Consider the following 14,024-nt stretch of genomic DNA (forward strand, 5'->3'; position numbering starts at 1 on the left):
CGGGGGGCCCCCCGCCACGCTTCCCAAGTGGCGCACTGTAGCAGTGCGCCACCGGGCCGGCCCCCAAAATAAAACTTTTAAAGATACCGAATTTGGGGGTCCCCCAAGGAAACTATGTGTCAGATGACCCTACAGTTCAGACCAAAGCTGACAAGCTCCATCTTACTGCACAGAACTTCTAATCTGTTTCTTTGTACCCTGCTCTTAATATGAGCACATTTTTGAGGAAAGCATCTGTCATGAAGGATTGTTTAAAAAAAGCAACACGGGCCGGCCCGGTGGCGCACTGCTACAGTGCGCCACTTGGGAAGCGTGGCGGCGCTCCCGCTGAGGGTTTGGATCCCACATACAGACCGGTTCCTGCTCACTGGCTGAGTGAGGTGCGGGAGCGACACCGAGGGTTGCGATCCCGTTACCGGTCCCGGTCCGGTACGGGCGCAACACTGAGGGTTGCAATCCGTTGCCGGTCATGAAAAATAAAAAAAAAAGACAAAAAAATAAAAAATAAAAATAAAAAAAGCAACACTAAGGAGAGGCTTCTTGGGTAAAGAAAACTTAAAGGTCCCGGTCCGGTACGGGCGCAACACTGAGGGTTGCGATCCGTTGCCGGTCATGAAAAATAAAAAAAAAAGACAAAAAAATAAAAAATAAAAAAAGCAACACTAAGGAGAGGCTTCTTGGGTAAAGAAAACTTAAAAAAAAAAGTCCATTGTTAATATCTTTAGAGAAATGAGATAGTGCATCCTTGAAACAAGTATAAGATGCTATAAAAAAGGGTACATTCAGAGAATAAAAATAAGCACTGGTAATAGGAAACACAAGTACGACAACAGAAACAAAAATCTCAAAAGAAGGCTTGGGAGCTAAAATCGAGGAAATCTCCCAGAAGGTGGAAAAAAGAGAAAAAGACATGGAAAATAGGAGAGAAATATTTAAAAATATGTAAGGGAACAAGCTACGTGTTTCAAAATTCAATAACAACAGGAGTTTCAGAAAGAACAGAAGAGAGAGGAAGTCATCGATGACATAAGTCAAGAAAATTTCTGAGAATTAAAGAACATGAAAAGGGCCATCTTCAAGAAGATGAAGCTGATAGATTAGCTGATGTGTCTGAACACACTGGAAGGAGATTTCACACCTAGGGGTGGGCGGGGGATTTAATTAGGGATACTAAGTACATAGGAAACTATGCAAACAAAAACATAGGATAATTTAATTCAGGAAACAAGTGCAATGTAGAAAGGAAAAGTGATTAGCTAGTGACAGTGATGCAGGTGACACAGTGACATGGTGAGCATGTGGAGAGGTCCCCATGTGTTTTCAGGGGTGGGGGCTGAGGGGTAGGTGCTTAGTGGTAGGGGATGGGTAAAAAGGAGTTAAACCCATATCTCCCTGGTAGGAAGTCAGTAGATACTGCCTAAAAGTAAAAAATCAAGAAATAGCAGCATAAGCTTGTCATTTAGGAAATAGGGAGTTCGGTCCCAAAAGGCATCAGCCAAAAGCGTTGGAAGTTGTCGGCCCTGGGAGCAGCGGTGAGGGCAGGGGCAGGGCAGGGGCTGCCCCTTTCAATACTAAGCCTCACAGGACGGTTTGACTCCCGCCTAAGCGCATGAATAACTTGGATACAACAAAAACTCAAGTTAAAAAAGGATGACTTTGCTGCCAAGACACACCAGGAAAAGGTACGCCAATACACACCAGGAAAAGGTACGTATTTGTCAGGTTGCTTTTTGTTTTTATTTTTTATTTTATTTTTTTCCTTTTTGTCTTTTTTCGTGACCGGTAACGGGATCGCAACCCTCGGTGTTGCGCCCGCACCGCGCTCAACCAGTGAGAGGACCGGTCTCTATATGGGATCTGAACCCTTGGCAGGAGCGCCGCCGCGCTCCCAAGCGGCCACACCGCACTCAACCAGTGAGCGGACCGGTCTCTATATGGGATCTGAACCCTTGGCGGGCAAGCACCACACTGTACCGAATGCGCCACCGGGTCGGCCCTTTGTTTTTATTTTTGATGGGCTCAAATCCACTCTAAGGTAGCCCAGCCAAAGGAATATGTGGAGGTTATTTCAATGTCAAAAGGCTGTTTCAGTGGATGTATAAGAAGAAACAAAAGCAACTCGCCAACATGTTTTTCAGCAACCTGAGAAAAGTATTTAAACCAGTGAAAAAAGAAACCTGTTCAGAAGACTGGTCAGCTCCTCTTCCTTAAGAGAACAGCCACATTCCTGCAGCACTTTCTGTATTTCGCATATGGATATGAAGCCGTTTGGGGGTTTATCTAGTTTGGTGAGTGCTTTGCTGATATCTTGATAATGGTCCATAAGCTTTTCCCTGAAAGAGAATACATTTCAGATACACCCTAAAATCTGGAAAACAAATATTTTCTTTAGAGCAAGTGTTTCATGATCATTCTAAGGCAATGATTTAATGGCTCATCTAAGAACTAATTTTGAAGACGTTTTGGAGCTTCAGTGTAACATTTACATTAAAAGGTATTCCAGAAAAAATTATAATTCTGTATCATCATTTTCATTATTACTAGCAAACTACATTAGAGAAATTATAACCTTGTTTTTTTTTTACTTAGAATTGGTACTTTACAAATGGAACCAAGAACTTAAAAATAAAGTGATATTATAGACTGAAATACACATTCGTTCTCAATAAATAGCTGTCGGGCACCTCGTATGTACCATGTACTACACGTGTTGGGACGCATCTAGGGAATCAAACAGGCATCCCTAGAAGAATTTACATTCCAGTGGGAGCAAGATTGGCAATAAATAGAAGACATGAGTACGTCACACAGGAGGTTAGTAGGTGAGAGAAAGAGCCAGTTAGAGAGACTGTGGATGCCCAGAGCGGCAGTGGGTTGCACTTCTAAGCAGGGGTGCAGGCAGGCCTTTCTGGGAAGGTGACACGGAGCTAAGACTGGCAGGTGAAGGTGTCCGCCATGGGCAGAGCTTTCTCAGGGGCCCAGGGAACAGCCAGCACCAAGGCCCTAAGGCAAGTGTGGAGAAGGGCAGCAAGCGAGGAGTGGGAGAGGCCCAGGGTCCTGTCAGTGGTGGGGGCAAGGGAGGGGCCGGGGACCCCTGTTTTTTTATCAGATACTTTTATTGTTAAGAAACACAGCCACCATTTGTGTGCATCAGCTGACAAGCCAGGAGCTGTGCTGTCTTCTCGATGCACATTCTCACATTCGATCTTCTCGACAAGCCTCCCGGGGGGTGTTATCCTCTGCATGTTATAGACAAGGAACGGGACAGTGTCCAGACCCAGTGGCAGAGTCGGGCCAAGAAAGGGCCTTTCTCTGACAGCGAGCATCCTGCCGTAGTTCCCAGCTCCAGGGTTGATTTTCTTGCAGAATACATTTGAGATTCCATGATTCAATTTTTCGGTTCAAGAAAATTCTTCTCTGACTTAAAAAAATTACTGTTAAGTGTATGAGTCTGTTTCTGTTGCTTGGAACAAAATACTCATAAGTGGGTAATTTCTAAGAAAATGAAATTCATCGCTTACAGTTTCAGAGGCTGGGAAGTCCAGAGTTCGGGGAACACATCTGATGAGGGTCTTCCTTGGTGGTGGCTTCAGTGACACAGGGTATCACATTGCAAGATGGCACAAGCAGAGAGAGAGAGATAGGTCCTCATGCGCTCTCCTTTTAAAGCCCTCAGAACCATGCCCATGACCACCATTACTAGTCCACTCCCTATGGCATGGTCCTACAATCTAATCACCTCTTCAAGGCCCCACCTTTCAATGACTGTAATAGGATTTCCCACCTTTTTAACAGTCGTAGTGGGGATCAAGCTTCTAATACATAAAACTTGGGGGATGCAATTCAATCCATATCATTACAGGACTAAAAAAGTGGGGAAATCTTTAAGAATAAACCATCTTGCACTTACCTATGGTGGACTGATTATAAATTCTGTGATTTCAGCTCACCCAGGTCTCTGAAAGCTCTTCCTAACATACTGAACAATATGCTTGTCTGATGGGCTCAGACTCAATCTTGGCTTTCTGGTTATTACCCAGGGGAAAAAAATGTGCTATAAATTCTAAAACCTCAGTCTTTAGTGGTTAATTGTCACCACTGGAGATGTGTATTTGTGGGAGAGAACAGTTCCTTGAGCATGACTGGAAAAAATATTCCACAGAAACAGAAAGGTCAGAAATCCAGGAGAGGTGAAATTAGGGGAATATTCAGGGTGGGAGGGGGAGAGGCATTTGCTCTGAAGCTCCATGGAGCATCTACGCCTTTCCCTTCTGGCCCCCAAGCTGGAATTGGCTCACTCGACGCCGTCTCGGCACTTACTACAACTGAGCCGCGTGAACTGGTCCGTGAATGTGTACCGACAGAAACAACTTTCTGGATTCCCTTACAGGTGTACATTGAATTCAGTCCCAGGCTACAAAGTGATTACTCATCATCAAAGCTATTATATTCCACTTAATCCTTCAAAATGAAAGCAAATGAAGGTATAAAAAATCAAAACATTTTTTGAGATACATATTTTTAGAGAAATTGAGGCATTTGGCATTTCTTGGACTGGTTTCTAGGTGGTAATTATTTCCCTTGCGGAGGGAATATGTGTGCAGAGTAAATGAGGGTTTAGAGCACAAATCACTGCACACTGCCAAACAGAAACGGTGTCAGCCAACACTCAGTGACAAAGTGCTCTGGGTCCAAGTCCGGCTTCTGGTCTGGACAGCGAGATAGAGGTGTGGAGAAGGCACTGTCACGGCCAGGGGGACAGCCACGGAGGGCCTTGCACGTGGCCTCCCTGGCCTGGCACTGCTGGGTGGAGTCTGCACGTGCGCTTCTGTGCGTTTCGGAGCGGGCCGTGTGATGGAGTTGCTGGCGCGGAGCTGTTCTGGTTCTGAATCTGCAACTCAGACTCAGGCCAAAAAGAGCAAGGCATGGAAAAAGAAATGAAAGTTTAAAGGAAGGTTTTTCTTAAATTTAAAAAATGGATTTAGGGCACTCCAAACAAAATGAATTCCCTTAGATTTAAGAGGCAAATCTAAACTTTTGGCCACTTTGATTGAACATGACTCCCATCTATCAATCTTAGAATTTTGGTATAAATGAGGAGGTAAAAAAAATCCTGGAAACATTGAATCTCGTGGCTCATGTGAAAGACCCACTGACAGCAAATTTTAAAAATAAGCCGTCCTGAAGGGCCAAGTTACTTGATAATTTTTACAAGCTGATATTTTTGAGAAAACAGAAGCTGGTCACGCATTTGTCTTCTTTAGTAAGAGAATACAATCGTGGCAGAGAGGACTGGGCTGTGTGAGTTAGTAAACCGAGCCTGATGATCTGAAACACATGGTCTCATGGTGCGTAGCTCTTCCGGCTCTGGACCCATGTTCCCACGATGAGCAAACACAGCAGAGAGAGTGTGGGCTGCGGGTGCCAAGGACGCGAGATTTCTTGCATGGAGCCTCATTACTCACAAGTGGCAGCAGAGACAATCAGGGAAGACACCAGTGGGTAATGAGGCCACCCCTGTCTGGTAAAGATAAATTCCACTTTTTCATTAGCTTTATGGCATATTTGATTTATACCAGTCGTGTGCATATTTTACTTTGAATTTCACAAACTCAATTCTCTGCTTTTGGGATTTATAACTCAGCAACTTTGACATAATTCCATGGTGTTTTCAAACTGTTTTTCTCTTAAACCCCATTTGGTCATTATGCCTCATCCCTGTGTCCTGTGTTCTTGTTTCCTTTGGAGACTCTTCAGCACAGCTCATTCATTCATTGAGGTGTTATGTGAAGCGGTGGGGACAGAGCGCTGAATGCTGCCTTCTGAAATGACAGGTGGAGACAGACCCACGAACAGCAAGGTGGAGCAAGGTGGAGCTAAGGCAGAGTCACAGAGTGGCAGGAAGAGCCACATGTGTGGACAACCGCCAGGACTGAGACTACGTCTATTTGCAGGAAAATCTGTCTCATTCCTGTACGGTCACATATGCGGCACAATTCTTTCCTATGCTGTAAATGAGTAACTTGTTGCCATGAGTAACTTGTTTTGAACTTTGAAAATAATCATGCACAATCCCAGCTTCCAAATACAACCCATTACCTGCTGCACAGCATCTTCGGGTCCTTGTGTCCCTGCACATAAATTTAACGTCCGGTCGTGGTATACATACTTGTACTGTTCAAAATTTCACTACGTTAGTCCTTCCTCCCAAACATTTTCCCTCTTTTTCCACAACAATTTCAATAGGCATATACTATTTCATACCTTTTTGGTCCACACTCTACTAAGCCAGGGCACTAATTTGGATTGAAAGGTATTCCGATGATACCTTCCAACTGCTGAGCTGTTGGCCTCTTCTGAATTATTTCTGTGGATTAAAGTCCCCAAAGTAGAAGTGGCGAGTTAAAGGAGATGTCTGTTCGTTCATTCATTCAACGAGTCTCTATGGGGTGCCTGTTAGGAATCAGGCACTGGTTAAAGTGACAGATATCCTAAAGGAGCTTGCATTCCAGTTGGGCCAAGGGAGGGGTCAGGCAGTATTTAGTACGTGACTAAAAAGGATAATTTTCAAGGGTGACCTATAAGATATGAGAAAATGATATGAGATGGTGACTGGGTAAAGTGGGATAGGCTTATAGCTTTTCCACTACTTTATAGCTCTTTGACTTAGCACCAATTTCTAGAATCTACAACAGTGGACGAGATAACAATTTCATGGTAACTTTGCCAGCTCTGGAAGGCACAATTTTGAAACAACTTTTGCTGTAAAGGTAAGTGTAGGAATAGGTGTTCAGATTGTGGTCCCGTGATACGTACAGACTCACCTGGCCGGCACGGCCTTCTCTACACTCTGCTGCAGCTCTCTGATCTCTTCCTGTACCTGCTGTGGCTTAGTGAAATGACCCATGAAGTTGAAATAATCCTCTGCGTAGGGCCGATGGACAGCTGGTGAATAGCTAACGCCCAATTTCTGTAAAAACTCCTGGTAAGTAATGTATCCTCTTCCCTCAGTGTCGTAGCTTAAAGAAAAAAGAAAAAAAAGCTCTCATCAGTAGCCACGAAGGTGTGCTGATGATCAGGGTTCTGGTGACACCTGCACTGTCTGTGGGGAGCACCGAGTCCGGCTCCTCACCTCTCCAAGCATGCGCTGCGGGCCACAGCACGGGCCTCACCGGGGACAGTCAGAAATGCAGACCCGATCCAAATCTGCATTGTAACCAGATCCCCAGGTGAGCTTGGGGCACATCAAAGGTTGAAAGCCAGTGCTTGAGTCAACAGAATGATCGTCTCAGACATGGCCTGTCCCAAGAGTGTGCAGCCAAAGTCGTTCCCCTGCCACTTTGTTAGAAACCCGCTTGTGCCTACCAAAAGTGAAAATCAGACCTTCCATGCATTCAACAGTTTTTTAAATGGAGTACCTACATGTAAAAGGAAATATTCTAAGGTTTAGAAGAAAATTCTTCAAAAAGCATATTTAATCTTAAAACTCGAATAAATGAATGCCACTTGATTCAAGGATGGTAAAATTCCCACACTTTCTCTTTAAAGAGATGCCAAGTACATACAACCAACAAGAGAGACTGGTAGGGAAAACAAGATAAGAATTACGCTAAGTACCTTATATTTCATTTTCTATTATTGAGATTTTTCTGAATTATAATTCATTAAAAAAGGCATAATGGAGGGTTTTTTTTATCTCCCAACATTATTCAAATAGAATAGAATTACTTTAATAAAATTTTTAAGGCAAATTGCCAATTTTCTTTAAGAAAAAAAGCATTTATTTTTACATAAAGATCTTGGTCCTCATCTAACCGATAAAAGTGGCATTTGCAGATGTGATGCTTCCCAGATGAACTCAGAGTCACAAGGAACAAGACTATATTTAAACAATTTTGCAGGCATAATTCTTGCATTGGGACACCGTTTGGGTATTTGCCTGAGCATAAGAACAAACGGTTTCCTTTGGGAAGCAGAACTTCCCTCTGCTAGTTAACTCATGAAGTCCTGGAGATCTCCAGGACCCCACGGTCACCTTCAACACACCGAGCTCCATGTGACAGTTGAATAACAATGAACAATTTCATTTATTGAGCCATGCGCTTGTCCTCAAGGGGTGGGATAGTGGGTAGAAGAGGAGGGGTAAGAAGTTTGGGTAGGTGTCTCATGCACTTGTGCTAAAATCTGCAGAGGCTCCCAGGAGCTGGAAGGCCATTGTCCTGTCCCGAGGCCATGTGGGCCTGTCCCCCAAGGTGCCGGTGAGAGTCCCAGGCCCCTCCTTCCCCTGCTCCTCTTCCGTCTGGTCCCTACAGGTCTGCTGCTCCCTCTGCCACGTGTCTGACGTCTGCCTGCCCTGTTGAGCATCCAGGCCCATTTCCCTCCCCTCTGGCGACTTCTTTCCCTTTACTGAAGGTGGCCTAGGGTGGAGGGCTGTGAGTCGAACACCAGCTCACCAGCTGTGAGGCCCTCACCCACTCCAGGGCACAGTTCCTCACCCAGGAGCCATCCTGGGCATTCCTAGATGTAAAGTCTCAGCCTGGAGCCCGCGCCGCTCTGGTTACTATTATCCGTGTAAACTTCTGAAGCCCTTTGCAGGTATCTGTTATTGGTATACTCTCAGTACTTGCGACTGCCATTCTACCTTTAGTCGGCGCATTTTGTTTTTATTTTTTATTTTTATTTTTTTCATTTTAAGTTTTTATTACTAGCATATTCATTCTTACAAATCGTGATTTTTCTTTATGCCCTTTGCCCGACCTGTCTCTTCCCAACCCCCTCCCTCCCTCTCCCCCATCTCCAGCATCCTTAGGTTTGTTCTCTCCTTCTGAAAATTCAATGTATTGTTGTGGCCTTTTCTTTCTCTCCTTCATTCCTTCCTCCTTCCCTCCTTCCCTCCCTTCCTTCCTAGCAGCCAGTTATGAGTGAGAACATGTGATATTTCTGTTTTCTTGTCTGGCTTATTTCACTTAACATAATTTTCTCCAGACTCATCCATGTTGCCGCAAATGGCAGAATTCATTCTTTGTTATGGCTGAAGAGTGTTCCAGTGTGTATACATACCACATTTTCTTTGTCCAGTCATTCACTGATGGACACTTAGGCTGGTTCCATATTTTGGATATTGTAAACTGAGCTGCGATGAATCACAAGTCATCAGAGAATTTTGTTTTTAAAACAAAACAAAGCAAAAACACCCAAAGAAAGAGGTCCACAGGCTCTCCCATGGCTGTAGAAGAGTTGTGTTGTCCCAGACAGCACTGTCAAGGGCGGACCCCTCCAGCAGATGGCTTTCCCTATTGCTGCAGGAAGGGGAGTTCAATTTCACATCCATATACCCAGGAATGGCAAGGGGCTGTCATTTCTGGAGCTTCCAGCCTGATCCCAGGGCCATGCGTCTCTCCTTGAACTGTATCAGGACCACAGCTGGCCTTTCCCACCAGAATGAAGTAATAATGCACCTCTGGTCGACACCCCCAAATAAAGCTCCCCAGGGGCTCCCCATTCCCATGGAGGGTTCCTGACAGATGGCCCACAGGCCACCGACCTGACAAAACTCCAGGTAGCAGTGCACTCCTTTTGGAAACCTCTCTCTCTCCTCCTAAGTCAAAAGTGCTGTAATCCTGCCTCCCTCTGAGTTTCTCCAGGGCGTGGTAAGGATGGCTGTGTTGATGCACGTAGGGACTTGGACCAGGGTCTGATGTCCTCTGGGCACACGCCAGTGTTTGCTAGTGCTATTTGCCACTCAAAGGCTCTGCCACATCCTGCCTCATTCCATTCCTGAGTCCATGTCTTATCTCCTACAAGATGGCAAGTTTCTTGAGGGGAAACTAGGCTTACTCATTTTTACAAGATCCCCATGCCCAGCAACACACTTTGCACAAGCAACGTTATCAATTCATGTGTGCTGAGCTAATGAATGTGAAGGAAGAATGTTTCTAAGGAAGGACTGCTCTACTGGTGTGTTATGCTCAAGAGATTACCAACAACAAACTCTAAACTATGACAGTTGAACTGAATGAGAAGGCACTTCTTAATTACTTCATTAATAAAGATTATAAACATTCCATTTTCATTGCAAAGGAACAGAAGACCAGATTGCACAACTGCAACTAAAATATTGTTATAAATGTGAATAATAAGAGAGTTAATTCAGCTTACATAACCTCACTCTTCATTATACAATCCTTTGTGTAACATTAAAAAAAACAACTTGCCTATAAAGGTTGAATTTTAAAATGATTCAGCAACAGATGTACCAGGAAAAATGTGCACATAAACAGAGGACCCATAAAAACTTGCATTTGCATATGCCAATGGCCACTAATTTATGATATAATCAGATTCCTTTGCCCATTTATTGTGCACACAGCAATTTAGTTGTACACAAATTTGGATATGTTCACATTGATTGTTTTGCTTTAATGGGAAAATCTTAATCCTTTATGCTCAGTTTAGGCACTTGATTCTTGCATAAATTTCAAAAGTACCTTTGAACACCACTGGTCCCAGAGTTAACAGGCCCAATCAGGGGGTGTCGTAAAACCCTGGTGATGACTCAGGCCCTCAGAAAAGGTAGACGTAGCACCTAGTACAGCTGGGGACATAAGGGATTCTCTCAGGTACCATTTTGGAGGGTGGTCTGATGGCTCAAATAGCTGCTCTTCAGAATTCAGTAAGTCCTAATGGAATCACGGGAGATTAAACCCCATCTGCTCCCATCACCATCCAAGGCCAACACCCCTCTTCTATGCTCCCCAATAAGTGGCTATTTAGCCTTGGATAAAGCCATGCAGAGATGGGAAACTCACCCCTCCAAACTGCCTACTAGAGTTCTAGATAACTTTAATCACCGAAAAGCTCTTTATGTTTAGCTAAGAACCATATCCATGTTGAACCTCCTTTGTACACAGCTCCTTTAAAACTCAACCCATGGCCGGCCCGGTGGTGCACTGCTACAGTGCGCCACTTGGGAGTGCGGCGGCGCTCCCGCCGAGGGTTCGGATCCCACATACAGACCGGCCGCTCACTGGCTGAGCGAGGTGCAGGCGCAACACCGAGGGTTGCGATCCCGTTGCCGGTCCCGGTCCGGTACGGGCGCGACACTGAGGGTTGCGATCCGTTGCTGGTCACGAAAAAAGACAAAAGGGGAAAAAAAAAAAAACTCAACCCATACAATCATGTCCCTTTAAATCCTCACTTTTCTAAGCTAAAGATCCTGTTCTTTCAACCTTTTCAAACCCTTTCCCATCTTGAGGCTCCTTGTCCAGATGTTCCACCAGCTGGGCACTGAGTAGGTTCTCTTCAGGCACTGCCTTGGTTGAACCAAAAGAAATGACCCAGCTTCCTGTTAACTGAACCATAAGACTTTTTTCACATGAGCTGCTGAATGTGACACAGGTACTTTTTCATAGTCTCTTCTTTTTATAATTGAATACCGATGGGCAACTTACCTGTCATATCAAGAAATGTACATATATTGGGCATTAATTATCTCCAAAACTTTCTATCAAGTCTGTTTGATTAGCTGGTTTCATTCAGCTAATAATCTACACTGACATTTCTGAGACTGCTGCTTTCCTTCTGGAGTCTTCTCTTTTGAGCATTTTTATAATATACTCTCTTCATGGTTTTCCAGCAAAGTTTGTTTTAGATCCAAAATAGTTGAATTCCACCTGATGAAATGATGACAAGCACCAGTCTCTGGCTGGGGCAGCAACACTGAGTGATGCTCTGGGCTTGGCATTCCCCTTGGTGGGACAGGCTGTCGGTCCCAGGCACTTCCAATACAAGCAGCACTCTGGTCCTCCACACGTCTCCTTCCTCTTCCGTCCCGTCCCAGGACTTCCCACCCTCCTCCAGCTCTAGGCTTCTGCTCATGGGATGTCCTTCCTCTACTCTGACTTCTTCCCCAGCTAATGACTGTTTATTAAGTCTCAACTCAGGTGTCGCACCTCCTGGGAGTCCCCCATGAGCATGCCCTCTGCCGTCTTTGCCATCTTTTGGTGCATTAAATCCCACTTGGCCGTAAATATTAAGAGTGGTTTCTGTTTTCCCACCTGGACACTGGAGTTTCATCTGCCTTGAATCCCCCTTTTCCCTTCCCCCTTGGGGGTAATTCCAGGTGTGGCAGACGCCATTTTAAGTTCCCAATCTCCATTTCTTTTTCCTCCTGGACACGCACGCACATAGCTTCTCCAAGCCTCTCCTGCAGGCAGGTGCAGCCATGTGCATGGATTCTGGCCCACAGAATATGGGCAAAGTGAGGGCCACATTTCCAGGCCTGGCCTCTACACAGCTGACCCCATGATCCTTGTGTTCTTTCCTGCCTCTGCTGTGTAGGCACAAAAGGTTCAGAGGGTGGTGGGACACCTGGCTCCTTCTGAATGATCTTGTGGACAGAGTACCCCCACCACTAGACCATAACATCATTTGTGGGAAGCCATAGAGATGACAGCCTTGTTTGTCACTGCAGTTAACCCACCCTGGCCAACAGATTGCTGGAGCTGACTCAGCTTATGGTCACCTCAGATGTTTCAGTTTTGCCAGATGGACAGAGTAATGGAGCTGGATGGTGGTGATGGCTGCACAGTACTGTGAAAGTATTGATACTGCTGAACTACATGCTTAAAAATGGTTAAGCTGGTAAAGTTTATGTTTGTGTGTCTCAACACAATTAAAAAAAATTGGGGAACTTCCAGTCAAGATGGCGGAATAGACAGTTCCCAGCATCACTCTCTCCCACAAATCAACCGATTTACAACTATAAAAACATAACATCAAGTGCATATGGAACGGGGAGACATCCAGCAGGGGAGGCAGAAGCTCCACGGAAACCACATGCCCTGCAGGGCCACCGTCATGCGATCCAGCAGATAGGCTTCACCGCCACCACCCAGCTCCATTCCCAGCCCAGCCCAGTGCACATGAAGCAGGATGATGTCCAGCAGGGGAGGCAGAGGCTCTGCAGAAACCACACACCCTGTGGGGCCGCCACCATGCGATCCAGCAGGTAGGCTTCACCGCCGCCACCCAGCTCCATTCCCAGCCCCACCCAGTGCGCACGGAGCAGGGTAACGTCTGACAGGGGAGGTGGGAGCTCTGTGGGGACCACACTGCCGATGCATGATGCAGCAGCCCGGCCCAGTGTGGGTGGAGCAGGGAGATGTCCAGTGGGGGATGCAGAAGCTCCACAGAGACCACACCACTGCTGCGTGGCCCAGCAGCTCGGCCCAGTGCATACGGAGCAGAGAGATGTTCAGGAGGGGAGGCAGAAGCTCCGTAGAGACCACACACCCTGTGGGGGGGCCGCCACCATGCGATCCAGTAGCAGGTAGGCTTCACCACTGCCACCCGGCTCCATCCCAAGCCCGGCCCAGCGCGCACGGAGCAGGGAGACATCCAGCACAGGAAAGGGAAGCTCCACAGAGACCACACGCTCTGTGGTGCCTCTGTGCATCCCAGCAGCCTGGCCCAGTGTGCGTGGAACAGGGAGACGTCCAGCAGGGGAGGTAGAAGCTCGGTAGAGACCACACATCCTGTGGTACCACCCTGTGACCCAGCAACCCGGCCGAGTCCAGGCTGACCAGAGAGGTGGCTCCCCGGAGAGGCCCAAGACCTGAGGCAACCACACACGCAAGGCACTAGTGGCCAACTGAGCAGTCACTGAGGTAGCCATACAAAATTGGCAACCCCAGCAACATCTTAGTCAGACAATAGTGTCAGACCTGTGGACTGTCAAACCCCCTGCCACAATGAATAAACATCAAAGAAAAGATAACAGAAATACGAAAAATCAAGAAAGTACACCACCAAAGGATAATAACTCTCAAGCTCTAGATCCTATAGAACAAGAAGCCCTTGATATGTCTGACAAGGAATTTCGAGTGATAATTCTAAGGAAACTAAATGAGATACAAGAAAACTCAGCTAGACAACATAATGAAATGAGGAAAAGTATACGGGACCTGAAAGAAGAAATGTACAAGGAAATCAATGCCCTGAAAAAGAATGTAGCAGAACTTGCC

General features: G+C 45.9%; 1 protein-coding gene across 1 annotated transcript in view; it reads right to left on the bottom strand.

Moving 5' to 3' along the window:
• The window catches only part of EFCAB6 (EF-hand calcium binding domain 6), a 303,634-nt gene that overhangs the window by 64,146 nt on the left and 225,464 nt on the right, over positions 1–14,024 (bottom strand). Inside the window, 2 exon segments of the mRNA XM_008577701.1 lie at positions 2,178–2,333; positions 6,825–7,019. Coding sequence (XP_008575923.1) covers positions 2,178–2,333; positions 6,825–7,019 — 351 coding nt within the window.

Source organism: Galeopterus variegatus, unplaced genomic scaffold, assembly GCF_000696425.1.
Source record: "Galeopterus variegatus unplaced genomic scaffold, G_variegatus-3.0.2 Scaffold1567, whole genome shotgun sequence".
NCBI classification, from domain to species: domain Eukaryota; kingdom Metazoa; phylum Chordata; class Mammalia; order Dermoptera; family Cynocephalidae; genus Galeopterus; species Galeopterus variegatus.